Consider the following 17,305-nt stretch of genomic DNA (forward strand, 5'->3'; position numbering starts at 1 on the left):
AGCCCTTTGGGTCCTCAATAGTTTTTAAGAGACTAGAAATTTTGAGAACCACTGCCCTAGAGAAATGGCTATATCTGGCTACTAGGAGACATGTTCTGTGTCCAAAAATATTTAGGAACCACAGCTACGTGCAACATGGATGATTCTTAAAAACATTAACCATATTGAGGAAAAGAATTCAGACTCAAATGAATACATGCTAGAGGATTCCATTTAAATCCACAATCAGGCAACACTAAGCTTTAGTGTTTAGGAATGCATCCTTTGGTGCTAAGCATATACAGAAAATCAAGGAAAAGATTGCCACAGAAGTCAGGTTGGAATGGAAGAAGGCATATGGGAACACTTCTGGGGTGCTGGGAATGTTTTATTTCTTGACCTACATGCTGGTGGGGTTTTGTTTACTAGAATTCAATTTTCCTGTACTTTTATTTTTAATGTAATTTTTCATGTTTGTGTTACATTTTACAATAAAAAGTTTTAAAAAATGGAATTAAAGAGAACACGTAGCTCTCTTGGGTTTTGATTGAAAGGATAGCCCATCTTCCTGGCTCAAGACTTGCCCAAACTATGGTACCTGCCAAATAGAAGTTTGCTCTTCTTTATCTTCCATGCCCTTTCCCTGCCACGTAGTTAGTTTCAATATGGAACAAATAATTTCCTGGAGTTCCTCTATTTGTGTTTAAAGGCCATTGGAAAACACTTTCTCTGAATTGCCTGTTTGAAATGGAATGTCTTCATTTTGTGGCAAGCAAGACTACAGTGTACTGCTTCTTTAACTTAACCATATACTGCAGGCATCTTCCTATGTCAGCATTTTTTAACAGCTACAGGGTATTTGTTTACATGATGTACCACATCAGCTCTCTGTTGGTAGATATCTAGGTGGTTCCTGATTGTTTGGCTTAATGAATAAGCAAGATCATGGTCTTTATCCCATTGGACTGAGCTCTATAGGGATGGGGCCCTGGCCTAGCCACTGATGCATTGTAGCCCCAGCTCAGTGCCAAGGATGTGGCATATGCTTGCTAGAATGACTCTGGAATGAATGAATGGAGATGATCTGAATGAACAATATTATTAGTTTGACCACAAAGATAGGATTCTTCCTCAAGCCCCTTAGGCAAAGGGGCAGATGGGCAGTGAGTAGAGCCCAGTGGTTTAGACCTGAATCAGAGTGGATTTAAATCCCAGCTCTCCACGTGTGTGACTTGAGGCAGCTACTTAATCCCTCCTTGCTTCAGTGTCCTCATCCATAAAATGGGTACAATCATTGGCACCTGCTTCATAGGGCTGCTTTGAGGATTAAACAAGTGAGTACAGGTAAAAGTCTCAGTATGGACCTAGCACATCAGCACTCATTAAGTAGTAGAATGTGATCATCTCAACTCATTCTAGTTGTAAAAATGCAGCAAAGATGATGCCTTTTATCAGGTGGTGACATAGAAACCAGATCCTTCTGCCTCTTGCTTTTGTGGTGATTGTTGTTGGTTTGATTTGCTTTTGTGGTGTCAGTTTTGCTCCTGAAGAATCAGCTGCCCCCTTAAGGAGAGTATACTCAGAGTCTATCATCACCATGGAGACAGTCAACAGTAGGGAATCCAAGATCACATCACCTCTCCCTGGAGGCTGAAAGTGGACTCTCAGGGCCATTTTATTCTGTGAAGTTAGCAGAGTTTCATCTACTACCACTCCTTTTGACTGCTGAAAAGAAAAAAAAGGCATCCCAAACTCAGCAACTTCATAACATCTCCTACCCCCGAAACCGTAAACTGTGTTAAGTCAAAGAAGCTTGGGGCAAATCCTTACCATGCAGTTTCTTACCTCAGTAAGTCCACAGTCATTCTCCACTCCAAGCTGGAAGATTGAGGCCAAGTATTCAACCAGGGTGCTCACTGGAAACTGGTTGGAGGAGAGGAGGAAGGTAAGAAAAGAGAAGGTGGGCAGAGGGCTCAGAGGGAGACCTGGCAGGGAGAGGGAGGAGTTAGGGCATTATTATTTTCAAAGGGCCATAGGCGACTGCATCTTAAGAAGGTGGCATTAGGGACTCTGTGCTATACATAGAGGAGTTACGTTCAAGCAATCATCAAGGTCCCTATTACATCTTGAAACCATCATAGCACAGGTGTCAATATGGTTGTGCCTTGAAGTTCTGTATTCAGTGGAGTGTTTCTAGGCATCCAATGTTCCCTGTCCCTAATTCCACCGCACCTTGATTTGAAGAATGAATGTCTGCTCTCCCTGGGCTGGTCCTTCCCAGAATGTGTTACCTGCCAAGGCAGGCTTGACACTCCTTGTGTTGATGTCCAGGGATGAACTGCTGCTCTCTGGCACCTGTTGCACAACCTTGCCCTGCCTGTGCATTTCAGCTTTCACTTTCAAAACAGAACAAATGGGCTTTTCGTGTTCCCCTGTACCTTAAAGGTCATCACAAAATACTTTGCCTGAATTGGCCTACTTAAAATAGAATATCTCCATTCGTGGCAATCAAGACTGACCCACTTAAATTTCTGCAGAGACGTCTAGACATCTTCACGTCTTCTTGGAAAATAGGCAAGGGGAAGAGGGTGAGATAGAATTGGCAGCTTTGATGCAAGTGCGGGGAAGGTTGACGGTGGTTTCTGAGAACTGGTAAAGGCTGTTTTCATGGGGGAACATTAACATTTACCACCTCTCTGGCCAGATGTGGCTTTTGGCCATTTTTAGCTCTGACTGCACTTGGCTTTGTTTGGGGAGTAGGGGTGTGTAATCCAAGGGCCAATCCCTTCAGGCTCCTGTGGGCAAGGCAGTACCCAGGGATATTATGGACTGGTCCAACACCTAGAGGAGATTGAGTAAAGAGAGCAGAGTTGGAGTGATGTCAGAAAGATGGCAGACTAAGAAGCTCCAGGTTCCTTGTTCTCCCATGGAAACACTTAAAAAGCAACTATAGCCTAACTGAAACAACTATATGGGATCTCTGCAAAACAAAGGTCTATAGCAAAAAATCAAATGCCCAGTAGAAAAAGCCACGTTCAAAATAGTAGGAGATTCCATGGCATTTTTACTTGCCCTTTCTTCATTCCCTCCCCAGCACAGTGTGGTGCATGCAGTGTGGGGGAAGCAGTGGCTCAGCTCCCAGTTCCCTCCCTGGAACCCAGAGGGAGCGGAGCAACATTGTAACCTGTCTGGAAGCTGCCTGAGGGATTGGTCTCTGTTCTGCCTAACTCGAGAGATCAGACAGGGAAAAGTGGGTAGTTCATATTTTAGGCTAGGAAGAGCTTGAAAAGCAGCAGTGGTCACAGTTAATGAAAGCTGCCATGGGACTACAAACTTGCAAATGTCTGGGGGCAAGAAATTATAGGTAGAGGAATGCAACAGAACATCTAAGGCTCTGAGAAGAAGCCAGGGAGAGACTCCTCAGATAATTAAGGCATTTTAAAGCAGCCACGCACACAGGGGAAATAAAAAGCATGCGCATGCACGCGCACACACACACACACACACACACACACACACACACACACCACACAGAGGCCTAAGGAGGATGCATGCTCATGTTCAGAAAAGTCCTGAGAAGAACTTAAACCTTCATACCTGGCTGATTCCAAGGCTCAGAACATGCCCTGCTACTTAGTGGAGAACTTTCCTTGAGTGGAGCCAGTCTGCAAAGACTAGGAGAGATGGCTGTTTTTTTCAAGTGCTCAGTGTTCAACAAAAAATCATAAGGCATACAAAGAAACAGGAAAAGATGGCCCACTAAAAGGAAGAAAATAAAGTGCCAGAAATGGTCCCTGAAGAAGCACAAGCAATGGAAGTACCAGAGAAAAACTTTAAAAAACCTGTCTTAGGGGCTTCCCTGGTGGTGCAGTGGTTAAGAATCCCCCTGCCAATGCAGGGGACACGGGTTCGATCCCTGGTCCGGGAAGATCCCACATGCTGCGGAGCAACTAAGCCCATGTGCTACTTAGCTTGTGTGCCACAACTACTGAAGCCTGCATATCTAGAGCCCCTGCTCCTCAACAAGAGAAGCCACCACAATGAGAAGCCTGTGCACCTCAATGAAGAGTAGCCCCTGCTGGACGCAGCTAGAGAAAGCCCGCGCACAGCAACTGAGACCCAACACAACCAAAAATAAATAAATAAAGTAAATAAATTTAAAAGAATTAAAAAAAACCCCACCAGTCTTAAATATGCTTAAAGACCTAAAAGAAAATATGGACAAAGAATTAAAGGAAATTGGGAAAATAATATATAAGCAAAATGAGAATATTAATGAAAGATAGAAATTATAAAAAGGAACCAAACTAAAATAATGGAATTGAAAAACACAGTAACTAAATTGAAAAAAAATTCACTAGAGACATTCAACAGTGGATTTGAACAAGCAGAAGAAAGAATCAGAGAACTTGAAGACAGATCAGTTGAAATTATTGAGTCTAGGGAGCAAAAAGAAAAATGAATTAGAAAAGTGAACAGATCCCAAGGACTTATGGGACATCATCAAGCTGACCAGTATACAGATTATGGGATAAAAGAGAGAGAGAAAGGGGCAGAGAGATTATTTGAAGAAATAATGGCTGAAAACATCCCAAACTGGAAGAAAAGATATGGATCTACAAATCCAAGAAGCTCAATGAAGATCAAATAAAATAAATCCCCAAAGAGACCCACACAGAGACAATTATAATCAAACTGATGAAAGTCAAAGAAAAAGAGATCATCTTTAAAGAAGCAAGAGAAAAATGAATCATCACATACAAGGGAGCCCTAATAAGATTATCATTAGATTTCTCAAAAGAAACCTTGCAGGTCAGAAGGCAGTGGAGTGATATATTTAAAGGGCTCAAAAACAGCAACAACAAAAAACCCCCACCCCACTATCAACAGAGAATACTGTTTTAGCCAGCAAAACTCTACTTCAAAAATAGAGGAATTAAAACATTCCCAGATAAACAAAAGCTGAGGGAGTTCATTACCACTAGGGCTGTCCTACAAGAAATGCTAATGGGAGTCCCTGAAGTTGAAATGGAGAAATGCTAGACAGTAACTTGAAGCCATATGAAAATATAAAGACCTCTGGTAAAGACAAACACACAGACAAATATAAAAACCATTATTATTATAATTTTGGTTTGTAATTCCACTATTTTCTACATGATTAAAAAACCCGTGTATAAAAATAATTATAAATCCATGTTAATGCATACATGGTATATCAAGATGTAATTTGTGACATCAATAACATAAAATGGGAGAGGGCAGAGCTGTAAAGGAGTGGAGTTTTTATTAATGAGTTAAGGCAAGTTAGTATCAATTTAAAATAGATTGTTACAAAGCACAGCTAACATCATACTCATGCAAAAGAATGAAGTTGGACCCTTACCTCACACCATATTAAAAAATTAATTCAAAATGGATCAAAGACCTAGATACAAGACCTAAAACTATAAAACTCTTAGAAGAAAACATAGAAGAAAAGCTGCATGACCTTGAATTTAGCAGTGATTTCTTGGATATGACACCCAAAACATAGGCAACAAGAGAAAAAAATAGATAGATTGGACTTCATCAAAATTAAAAACTTTATGCATCAAAGAACTCTATCAACACTATCAACAGAGTGAAAGCAGGATCTTGAAGAGAGATATTTGCACATTCATGTTCTCAGCAGCATTATTCACAGGAACTCAAAGGTAGATGTAATCCAATGACGAATGAATGGATAAGCAAAATGGAGCATGTACATACCATGGAATATTACTCAGTCTTTAAAAGAAAATTATGACACATGCTACCGTGTAGATAAAACTTGAAGACACTATGCTAAGTGAAATAAGTCAGTCACCAAAAGACAAGTACTGTATACTTCCACTTATCTAAGGTACATAGAGTAGTCAAATTCATAGAGACAGAAAGTAGAATGATGGTTGCCAGGGACTGAGGGAGGGGAGATTGGGGAGTTGTTGCTTAATGGGGACAGAGTTTCAGTTTGAGAAGATGAAAAAGTCCTGGAAATGGAGGGTTGTAGTGGTTGCACAACAGTGTGAATGTACTTAATGCCACTGAACCACACACTTAAAAATAGTTAAAATGGTACCTTTTATTATGCATATTTTACCACAATGAATTTCAAAAAAAAATCAACCACAAAAACGTAATATAATGGGTGAAAGAAAGAGTAGAGTTGGGAAGAGTGAGGAACAAAGGAGGAAAAGAAAGGGAGGAGTCAAGCAGGAGGGAGGAGCAGGGAGAGAGAGGAGAGAACAGAAACAGGTGCGGACCATGAGATATGGTCAGGTGACACCAAAACAGCTTTCCCAGGGGCTCTTGGGGGGGTGCCAAGTCCCTGAGCACACTCCTTTTCAAGTACTGGAAGGGAGGGGGGCACAGTTAAGCCTGTGTTGAGCAGGATGCCCGGGGCCCATATTTACCCTTTTTCTGCCCAGCTGCCAATGGTTGGGAGCGGAGGGGATGCAGCAGAAGTTTGAGAAGGGGCATCACAGAAACTGTCCTGAATATTTGGTCTTTTTCAGTTCACCAAAGCCACTGAGAAAACACCCCAGACCATTTATAGAAAAGAGTATACCCCCTTCCCAGGCCACAGACCGGACCAGATCTCCAGGTGGTACAGCAAGAGGAGAGTTGAGGTAAGAGGGCTCGGGACCCCTCACTCAGGCCTGACTCCCTCCCAATGCTCAGGAGACACTAACAGCCAGACTCTTTCTAGACCCATTTCCCTCTTAGAAACTCAGGAGTAACCTCATTAAATACCTTCCCCAGCCAGGGGCTGCCAATGTCATTTACCCTTATTTACTGGGTGGACAGATGTCAATCTAATCTCAAGCAGGTAGCATTCCCCTTGGCTGGTACCCCAGTACTTTACTGGGCCATTTCCCCCATTCCTTCACACTTTTCCAACAGGGTGCAGGCAAAGAATATGGGAAACAAACAAAGGTAAGTGTTCAATTAAGGTAAATGTAGTCAGGAATCACACAAAGTACTCCAAAAGTTAAGTGATGGTGAAGTTTAAACAGACAGTGCTTGCAGTAGATATGCCCAAGCATCCTGTTCTTTTGTATGAAAAGTCAAGGACCGTTCAGTGCACCCTCACTTGTTGGGTGCCTGTTTGTGAGTGTGGCTGTGTTCCAGGCTTTCAGAACAGGGAGCAGGGCACTGCAACCTCAGAACATGCCTCCCACGCCCAAGACCAGACATTTGAGACCTTTATCAAATTAAGGTGCCAGAGGCTCAGAGATCCTGGCCCTTCCAGGAACAGGGGGGAAAGCCTCTTCCTATATCAGCCCTCATGGGTACTTCCCACCAGGCTCAGCCTGGAGAGATTAAGCTTGTAGGTGCTCACCCACTGGGTGCACAACTATGCCGCGTCCCCACCATGATCTGGGTGCTCCCCCAAGTTATTTCTTCTGTCAACCTGCTGCTCATAGAGGTGATTTCTGTCCGCTCACTCCCACCCCACATAACCCTACCTTTGCCTAAATTCAGGGTGGGGGCATGGAGGCACAGAACGAGGGATGGACATCCTTCAGGATGGAGCATTTTAGAGCTGGAAGGGACCCAAGGGATTGTCCAGCTCAGCACCCTCATTTTCAGATAAAATGTGCCCAAGGGTGGCGAGTGTCTTGTCTGAAGCTGTGTAGCTTGTCGGTAAGGGACTGAGCAGGGGACTGCTCAGCAAATCAAGAAATCAAGCAAAGAGTCTCCTCAGATCCCTTTTTACCACCTGCCAGAGTTGACTCTTCAACTTCTACTTTTGGGGATTCATGTCAGTATAAACAGTGCCAGATTTTCAGTTCTGTGCTAGCATCCCTGGACCCTGTTGGCACCTCTGGTTTGTGCTGTCATATCTGGGTCACGCTGCATGGTCCTCGGACCATGCTGATGCTTTGGTGCTGCCAACCATTAGCATTAGTGTGCACTGAAGACACAAACATATTTTAATACAAGGAAGTCAAAATTAGAACCCACAATCCTAACCATCCCCTAACCATCAATGTACATGAGGTATTTAGCCTAGCTCTCAACACACCTTTGGTGCCCTTTCTTAAAGACATTTGTTGTCCCATCACAAACCCTGATGAAGGGATAACCACACATACATAGAGTCTGGATAAAATTAAGATACCTCCTCCAACACACACACAAAATAGAACCGAGCAATTGGATATTTGTTCCTAGGGATTCTGTTCAAATAGCCTGTTTGTGTGCTGAGGACACTGGACACAGCATCACTTCCACGTGGCTGCTTCAGTGCTGTCAGCTCCTCTGTGTGCTTCACCCTGTGCTCCCCTACTGCGACAGCCTCCAGTTCCATCTCCCTCCCCACTTTACTCTTCTCCCTTTGTCAAATGCTGCACCTGCTCTTCAGATTGACCATGGATCAATGGAGTTTTTATCCCCTAGGCAGGTGTTTTAATCATGTTTTTTATTTTCTGTATTTTACTTTGATCTTTTAGGGGCCTTGCTAATCCTGGAGAGGCTGCCCCTCCCAGGGCTAGCTAATTCCCAGGGACAGTAAACAACTTGCCTGCCATCATGCCTTTCAGATGCAAACCAACCAATCCAGAGCCCATCCCTCCAATCACCTCCTTTATCTAATGCTCACATGCGAGGCCAATATTCCCCACTCCAGGACCAGGCAGTGACAACCAGAGACACCCTGAATTTATGCAAACTGTGCAATCCTACACTTCTCAAACATGCCTACCTTGCTTTGCCCATTCCTTTGCTGGAAAGCACAACGAAGGCTCTGGGCCATGTTCTATCTTCAGTCCTTCTGCCTCCTGACTGACCCTTGTGCTTCCCATGTGGTCCTGTGTGATGTGACATGCCCCTCCTCTTGGGAATTGTAAGTGATAAACTCTTCTTTCAAAGGCAGTTGGCTCTATGTCTGTCAGCGTACCGTACCTGATCAAAACAAAAATCTTGTGTACATGGTCAAGATAGCAGAACTGTGCCCCAAACCAAGAGAAACAGCAAGAAAATCCCTCTTGGCCTCTCTCCTTTCCCTGCTGTGTTTCCTCCTCAGAACTTCCCTTGGCTGATGAGAACCCCTCCAACTTGCTTTCCCTGACCTTGGAAATATACTCCAGACACCTGGTGATGCGGATCTTGGGAACCCGTGCTTAATGTCTGTGCCCATCCCCCTTCGTCTTCTTCTGCATTGTGATCTGACTGATTTACGGAACCACCACTTGAAATATTTGGTGCAGCCAGTGTTTTTAGGCCATGGTAGGCACAGACCTCCCCACTACTCCAGACAAGAGGACGAGCATGGAAATCCACATTATCCTCCCTGTAAATCAGCCCAGTCCTCTAGGATTCCCTTTTAGGGCCAAGAGGATTTTCTTAGGAAAAGCACTGATTCAGGCAAACGTCCCAGAGTCGGGAGAACACGGCTTTCTTCTCCCTGTAAATAGCTCCCCACCAAAGAAATCACTCCCTGAGTTGCCAGCTGAGGGAGACATAAATCCTCTGCAGGAGGAGGCAATTCATGGAGCATTCTCTGACTCTTCCCATAGTAACTGATTGAAATAGAAGGTGCAGACGTCAGGCTCAGCATTTAACATCTTTCACTTGCCATGGAAATCGGCACTTGGAAGGATGAGACTTGAGACAAATCAAAGGGAGTAATTTCAGATCACAAGTGCATGCAATGAGATGGCTCAGACTCTCCCTATTCAGCTGGGTATCCTGACTTTCTTTTTAACGCATCCCCCTAGCTCAGTCTCGGGATGAGTTGTCTTGACGTAGGCTGGGAGCTCCTCACACAGAGAACTGACTGCAGCTGAGGTGGGATGTGTGTTTGAAGGTGGACTGCGTCATGGTGGGCAGACAAATGTGTTTCCTGTTGGTGGCTCCCAGGGCTCAGGCAGGCACACTCCCGTGGGGCCCCCCCCCCCTCCATCAGCACCACAGATCTCCGTGGCGGGCAGATTCTGTCTCCAGCCACAGCCAGGTGGATGCCTTCCTCCAATTGGTAACATGTGCCCTGTGTCTGTCCTTCCAGGGGCTCCCGTACAAACACCTGATCACCCATCACCAGGAGCCCTCGTGCCGCCATCTGATCAGCACGTACGACGACCATTACAACCGGCATAACTATAACCCCGGCTTGCCCCAGCTCCGCACGTGGGATAGACATAAGTTGCTGTGGATCCCAGAGAAAGCTGACTTCCCCCTTCTCGGTAATTTTATAATTCGAGATCACCCCTTTATTGGGCTCTAAAGGGTTCATAACTGCATAGGGCTGAGGTGTGCCCACCTTATGCGGAAGAACCTCACAGGTGACTCAGACTCCAGAAGAGCATTAGAATGAGAAGATAGGGAAAGAGTCCTGTTTACCCTCCAGGCCACCTGCCCTCTCCCTGTGTTGCTGGATGTTGTTGCTGTGTGATGAAACTGTCACCTGCAGCACCATGTTTACCTGGAGCACAGGTGGTGGGGGGCAGCGTCACTGCACACTCAGATCCATCATCCATTTCATAAATACTGACTGAGTAATCCCCAGGTGCCATGCCCTATGGTAGCACCTGGGGACACAGCAGTGACAGACAGGGAGGAATTCCTGCCCTCAGGGAATTGACACCCCCATGAAGACACACAGAAGACATCATTAATGAATAAGATAACCTAAGATCCAGTACACTGCACCGGGATATGTGGTATGAAGAAAAGAAAACGGGTAGTGGAGAGAAAGTGAGGCAGGTATATTGATTCTCATTTGGATGGGATGACAAAGGACGGTCTTTCTGGGGGAAATAACTGAGTTGAGAAGGAGGGAGCCATGCAGGAATTGGAGGGAAGAACATCCCAGGGGAGGCAATAGCGAGTGACAAACCTGCAAAGCAGGGGTAGAGGGAGTCCAGGTAGGGGCTCATAGGCCACAATAAGGAGTGTGGATTTGGTCCTTCCCTCAGTAACAAGACTTTGCACAGATTTACCAGGAGAGTGCCTTGGTTTGATTTGCATTTCAAGCTGCCCCTAGCCTTTGCACTTATCTTTTTGTGGAGAGTGAGCGGCTTGTCACAATGCATTACTTTGCAAGGGTTTCTCGCAAGGTCACTCTCGCAAGCTCACGCTTCGTCCTTCCCTACTGGGGTGGGGCAGTTATTATCCAGGAGCTGATGGGGCCACCCTCAATCAGGTCATGGGGCTGAATTTTTCAAGGCTTCTCACAGTGCCTGGTCCCTCCTAGGTCCACAGGGAGAAGGCCACACCCTGAGGCTCCCGGGGGTTGGCAGGACCACCACTCTCCTGCAAACCTCCTTCTCCCCTCTGGTGCACGGCCAGCCTAGCTCCCTGGTACGGCAGCCTGGGAGAACCTGCAGGGTCCAACCAACCATTCTCCTGTCCCATCAACACTGGTGTCCTCCTCTAAGCCCTGTTCACTCAGACTCTGGTTTGCCTTGCAGCTCCCCCTACAAACTACGGACTCTATGAGCAGTTGAAGCAGAGATGGCTCCCATCACCCGAGGCCACCTGGAGGGAGAGTGTTTACACTTCTTCCTGCCCCAGACCACCTTCTGGTGCTGTGTCTCAGCGGGAGCATGCGATTCCGGGGCCTCCCCCTCGCCTGCAGCCTGTCCCACACTCCTGAGAACTGCCACCCCATCACAGCCCAGGTGGGATCACATGGAGACCCACCGCCGGGGTCATGCACCATCGGACCTGCCAGACAGCAGGCGGCTGCAGATACTTCCAGAGTTTTAAATCAGGCCCATCTGAGTGGCCCTTGGAATCATGGTCTGTGTTTTCCACTTTCCACCCCTCCTCCAAACCCACAGGTTCCTTTCTTTTCCAGCCCACAAATAAAGCCCTTTGACACGAGGAGTGTCACGTATGTGCAGAAGACAGACTTGAATGTCAAGAGTAACTGGAAGAACCCATAAGTTCCCATATTTCACACAAGGGGAAACTGAGGCCCAGAGAGGTAACGTGACTCCAAGTTCTCACAACTCGGTCCATATCCTCCAGGAATAATGTTTGTTGAATGAATGAGTGACATGAGGAATGGGGAACAGAGGAAGGGTGGGGTAGAAGACATAAGTGACAGGTGACATGGAGCCAGCTGGCCTCCTCACACCTCCTGCACCATCCATTCATCCCACAAACATCCACTGAGCCGTGGTCAAGGCAGCCTCTGGCCTCACAGCCTTCTGTCCAGCAGGAAAGGGAGGTTGAATGCATCCCTTTCCTGCGTTCAGAAGAGGGTGATGTTGGGGGACAGGCTTACAGAAGTGAGGACCTTGGAGGCCAGTAGGTCATAAGGGAGATCACTGGGGTTGTGCTGAACTAAAGGGGTGCATGAGAGCAGTAATGGAGGCATGGAGACATGACCTAGTGAGCAAGGGCTTCCCTGAGGAGGGGACATTGAGGCTGAGACTAGGATGCAGGGACAGGTGGGGAGGGAGGACAGGGTTGTTCAGGCTGCAGGGATGGCATATGTGAGGCTTCGAGCTGGGAAGGAGCTTGGCAGGTTTGTTAAAGGTCCAGAAAGATGGTGTACTAGTTCTTATGGCTGCTGTAACAAATACCACAAACTCACTGTCCTAAAGTAACACAAGTTTCTTCCCTTACAGCTTTAGAGGTGAGAAGTTCACAGCGGATTCTCGGGGCTGTGTTCCCTCTGGAGGGTGTAGGGGTCAATTCTTTCCTTGCCTTTTCCCGCTACCAGGGGACACCTACATTCCTTGGCTCGTGTCCCCTTCCTCCATTTCCAGACGCAGCAGTGTAGCATCTTCTTTCCTCTCTGTCTCCCTCTCTAAGGATCCTTCTGATTATGTGAGGCTCACTGGATAACCCAGTGTCATCCCCCATCTCAAAATCCTTCATCACAACTGCCAAGTTCCTTTTGAATATAAATGATCGTATTCATAGGTTCCACGGATGAGGATGTGGACACTTTGCGGGAGCATGAATCATCTGCAGCCTGGATGCCAGGCAGGAGTTCTCTGGGCTCAGTACATGTTCCATCACTTATCCCTCCATCCCTCTAATCCTTTCCAGGCAGTTGAGACGGTGGAGGGACAATGGTTAGGGGTGGAGGTGGGACTGAGTGGATCCCAGAGCCCATGGCTGCCCATATGTGGTCAGCGTTCCATGACCTTACACACACACACACACACACACACACACACACTCACACAGAGTCTAAAAAGTGGCTGTTAACACTGTAGTGACCGGAAGTAGTTGGGCCGGATTACTAAGCGCTCAAAAGTCAGATGAAAACATTGCTATCAGATTAACAATTGGGCTGCACAACCAATAGCAGTAGCCTGATTGGTGGGGGGGTTTCGCTACCTTCTGAAAATGAGTGGAAAGGAGGGAGGAACCCAGCCAGAGAGGATGTTTTTCCTACATCCCTGCCTCACGTGGATGCTCAAGGTGAAGCGGCTCAGCATCCCTGGCAGATGTGGTGGGCGTTTGGGGAGGTGCTTATTAAAACACCAATGTTGGTCCCACCCTCTGAGTTTCTGGATCAGTAGGACCGGGGTGGACCCAAGAAGTCACTTTTAGAACAAGTTCTCAGGTGACGCTGATGCTGCCGGTCTGGGGACCCCACATTGGGAACCACCGTAGTAGGTGGTGCTACTCCACTTTTATTTTATCTGTGCAGTTTTTGGAATAACATTCTGCAGAGAAAACAACATGGTAAACATCTGAACCTCATGTTCTTTCACGCTTCCTCCTGTAAGAGAGGAGCCTAAGGCTCCAGTATTTTATTACGAGGCTTAAAGTGGGCGCTGGCATAGCATAGGGCAGTATTCGAGAGCACTGACAGAGCTTCCAGTTCTACCACTTACAGGCTGTGTGCCTTGGAAGAAGTTACTGCTCCTCTCTGAATCTATCTGTCGCTCTATTGAATGGGTACCATAGAATCTCTAACTCAGATAAAAACACTGAGTCCCAATATCAAAAAAACAAACAACCCAATCCAAAAATGGGCAGAAGCCCTAAATAGACATTTCTCCAGAGAAGATATACAGATGGCCAACAAACACATGAAAGGATGCTCAACATCGCTCATCATTAGAGAAATGCAAATCAAAACTACAATGAAGTATCACCTCACACTGCTCAGAATGGCCATCATCAAAAAAATCTACAAACAATAAATGCTGGAGAGGGTGTGGAGAAAAGGGAACTCTCTTGCACTGTTGGTGGGAATGTAAATTGATACAGCCACTATGGAGAACAGTATGGAGGTTCCTTAAAAAACTAAAAATAGAACTACCATACGACACAGCAATCCCACTACTGGGCATATACCCTGAGAAAACCATAATTCAAAAAGAGTCATGTACCACAATGTTCATTGCAGCTCTATTTACAATAGCCAGGACATGGAAGCAACCTAAGTGTCCATCAACAGATGAATGGATAAAGAAGACGTGGCACATATATACAATGGAATATTAGTCAGCCATAAAAAGAAACAAAATTGAGATGTTTGTAGTGAGGTGGATGGACCTAGAGTCTGTCATACAGAGTGAAGTAAGTCAGAAAGAGAAAAACAAATATGTATGCTAACACATATATATGGATCTAAAAAAACAAAAAACAAAAATGGTCATGAAGAACCTAGGGGCAAGATGGGAATAAAGACGCAGACCTACTAGAGAATGGACTTGAGGATATGGGGAGGGGAAAGGGTAAGCTGGGACAAAGTGAGAGAGTGGCATGGACATATATACACTACCAAACGTAAAATAGATAGCTAGTGGGAAGCAGCCACATAGCACAGGGAGATCAGCTGGGTGCTCTGTGACCACCTAGAGGAGTGGGACAGAGAGGGTGGAAGGGAAGGAGATGAAAGAGGGAAGAGATATGGGAACATATGTATATGTATAACTTATTCACTTTGTTATAAAGCAGAAACTAACACACCATTGTAAAGCAGTTATACTCCAATAAAGATGTTAAAAAAAAAATAGATACAACCACTATGGAGAACAGTATGGAGGTTCCTCAAAAAACTAAAAATAGAACTACCATATGGGGCTTCCCTGGTGGCGCAGTGGTTGAGAATCTGCCTGCTAATTCAGCGGACACAGGTTCGAGCCCTGGTCTGGGGGGATCCCACATGCTGTGGAGCAACTAAGCCTGTGCTCCACAGCTACTGAACCTGTGCTCTAGAGCCTGTACTCTGCAACAAGAGAAGCCACTGCAATGAGAAGCCCGCGCATCACAACGAAGAGTAGCTCCTGCTCGCGGCAACTAGAGAAAGCCCGCGCATAGCAACGAAGACCCAACGCAGCCAAAAATAAATAAATACATTTATTAAAAAAAAAGAGAAATACTGTATGTTCTCACTCATATATGAAATCTAAAAAAAGTCAACTCATCTTTTTTCTTTCTTCAATGGAAGCTTCTTAAACTCTGTCTCTTTATTTCTCCAATTCACTGTATGATTGCTCTTGATTTTCTAAAATGATGATGCCTTTATTTTCATCACTGGTCATGGAAAAGAATCTGATAATAGAAAAAGTTCAATAAAATACATAAAAGTTGAGTGGAAATATAAAGAAAATTCCTAGAACTTTATGATCACTGGTGCTTTCATCCTAATGATCACCTTCTGGACATCTCAGCATGTTGATCTAAGATGATCACAAATATGAATTACATCATTCTGTTACTTACCCAGTTTCATTTGCCCCATGGTCAGCAAGCCAAAGGCCAAGATTCTGAGGTTTGCAGTTGGGAGAGGCCTTATTTACAAGGGAGCCAAGAAAGGAGACAGGAGAACAAGGCTGAGATCTTCCTCTTCATAGGCAAAGGAGCAGGGATATTTATGGGTGAACAGTATAGGGAGGTAGAGATGCAGGGAAAGTTGATTCAAGGCAGGAAAATGGTGAGGTAATAGATGCTCTGTGCATGCTTGTCTGAGTTACATGCCTTTTCATGGAATACATGTTCAGAAGGCGGTGGCTTTAGCATGATCTGAGGATGGAGTTTTTGGCCCTCTCATGTAAAAATGTCATACACTGTACACTCATGCAGGTCCAGTTGAACGGTCGCTGGTCTTGACTGGTTTGAACTGGGCAAGACTAGATCCGTGACCTGAAAAAAACAACTTAAAAAATTATTAATATAGTGAACCATATGTCAGAGATGTTATCTTTAGAGGGTGGTTAAAGGAATCTTGTAATATATTGTCTAAGGCATGGGAAGCTTACAGGGTATGCAATTTGCAGGAACAATGAAGGCGAGCTTGACAGGTGAAGACAGGTTACAAGAGGAGGGTTTTAAACAAGCTGTTCCCTTCTCTGCTGTTCTGTGAGACAAACTCAAGTTAACAGTTTCTGTTAACCCTATGAGTTGGGTTTCAATTCCATAAGGATGGAGCCCATGTAACCTTTACTTCCTAAACTCCATCTAGGCCTAGTGGAATCCCAGGAATATAATAATCATTTGTAAGACATGACCTGAAATAATGAATGAAAGGGTGATTGCTATAATCATAGGAAATTTTATACAAGAATAGATTACATTATAAAGTCAATCATGTGACCTGTATGTATTTTACTTTAACCTACTACGTTCAGCACCGCCTTCTTATTGTGTTTTGTGTGACTTGTTCAAAAAAAAAAAAATCAGGAGCCTACAAAGACATTAGCCTCCTGTACACTGTTTCTATCCCATGCACCTGTGTTTTAGTTGATTCAGGCTATTATAACAGAATACCATAGACCAGGTGGCATAAACAAAGAAAATTTATTTCTTACAATTCTGGAGCCTGGAAACCTTAGATTATGGAGGCAGCATGGTGGGGTTGTGGAGGGAGCTAGCTTCCTAGTTTCCTCACATGGTGGGGCGTGGGGGAGCTCAGGTCTCTTCATTCCCTTCTAAGGGCACTAAACCTATCATGGGGCTCCACCTCCATGATGTCCTCCAAACCTAGTTACCTTCTAAGGGCCCACCTCCAAATCCCATCACATTGGGGATTAAAGCTTCAAGATATGAATCTGTAGGATGTGCGTGTGTTTGGGTGTGGCAGGAGGAGTAGGGGATGGGGAACAAACATTCAGTTCATAGCAACCCATCACCGTACAGAGAACAAGACCCCAGTGGACCAATCAGCATTCCAGCGGCCATCCTCCTCTGGAGGCCACCCTCAAGCCTCCTGCAAACTGCCAAGGCTATGGGGACTCCTGTGTCTTTCCACCTCTGTGGGTCTCCAACACGACTGCTCTGTCCAGGCCAGGATGTGGGTCGTGTTCTCTCCCTTCTTGCTCCTTTGTCCACTGACAACGTCATCTCCAGGCACCCATCACAGTGGGTGTGAGACCGTGAATCAGAG

At 45.4% G+C, this 17,305-nt stretch overlaps 1 protein-coding gene across 1 annotated transcript; it reads left to right on the forward strand.

Annotated features, from left to right (window-relative positions):
• The first annotated feature begins 1,810 nt into the window (after positions 1 to 1,810).
• Positions 1,811 to 11,599, forward strand: CFAP107 (cilia and flagella associated protein 107). The gene is made up of 4 exons (XM_007170064.1): positions 1,811 to 1,924; positions 6,516 to 6,629; positions 10,010 to 10,187; positions 11,415 to 11,599. The coding sequence occupies exons 1-4, from the start codon at positions 1,811 to 1,813 to the stop codon at positions 11,597 to 11,599; spliced, it is 591 nt and encodes a 196-aa protein (XP_007170126.1).
• The last annotated feature ends 5,706 nt before the right edge of the window (positions 11,600 to 17,305 follow it).

Source organism: Balaenoptera acutorostrata, chromosome 1, assembly GCF_949987535.1.
Source record: "Balaenoptera acutorostrata chromosome 1, mBalAcu1.1, whole genome shotgun sequence".
NCBI lineage: Eukaryota > Metazoa > Chordata > Mammalia > Artiodactyla > Balaenopteridae > Balaenoptera > Balaenoptera acutorostrata.

What these genes read in the sequence shown, in the direction of transcription:
- CFAP107 (XM_007170064.1), top strand. Translation starts at nt 1,811, where the DNA reads ATGCAGTTTCTTACCTCAGTAAGTCCACAGTCATTCTCCACTCCAAGC. An exon ending in GGTTGGAGGAGAGGAGGAAG is followed by an intron (nt 1,925 to 6,515) that starts GTAAGAAAAGAG and finishes GGTCTTTTTCAG; the next exon opens with TTCACCAAAGCCACTGAGAA. An exon ending in AGCTGACTTCCCCCTTCTCG is followed by an intron (nt 10,188 to 11,414) that starts GTAATTTTATAA and finishes TTTGCCTTGCAG; the next exon opens with CTCCCCCTACAAACTACGGA.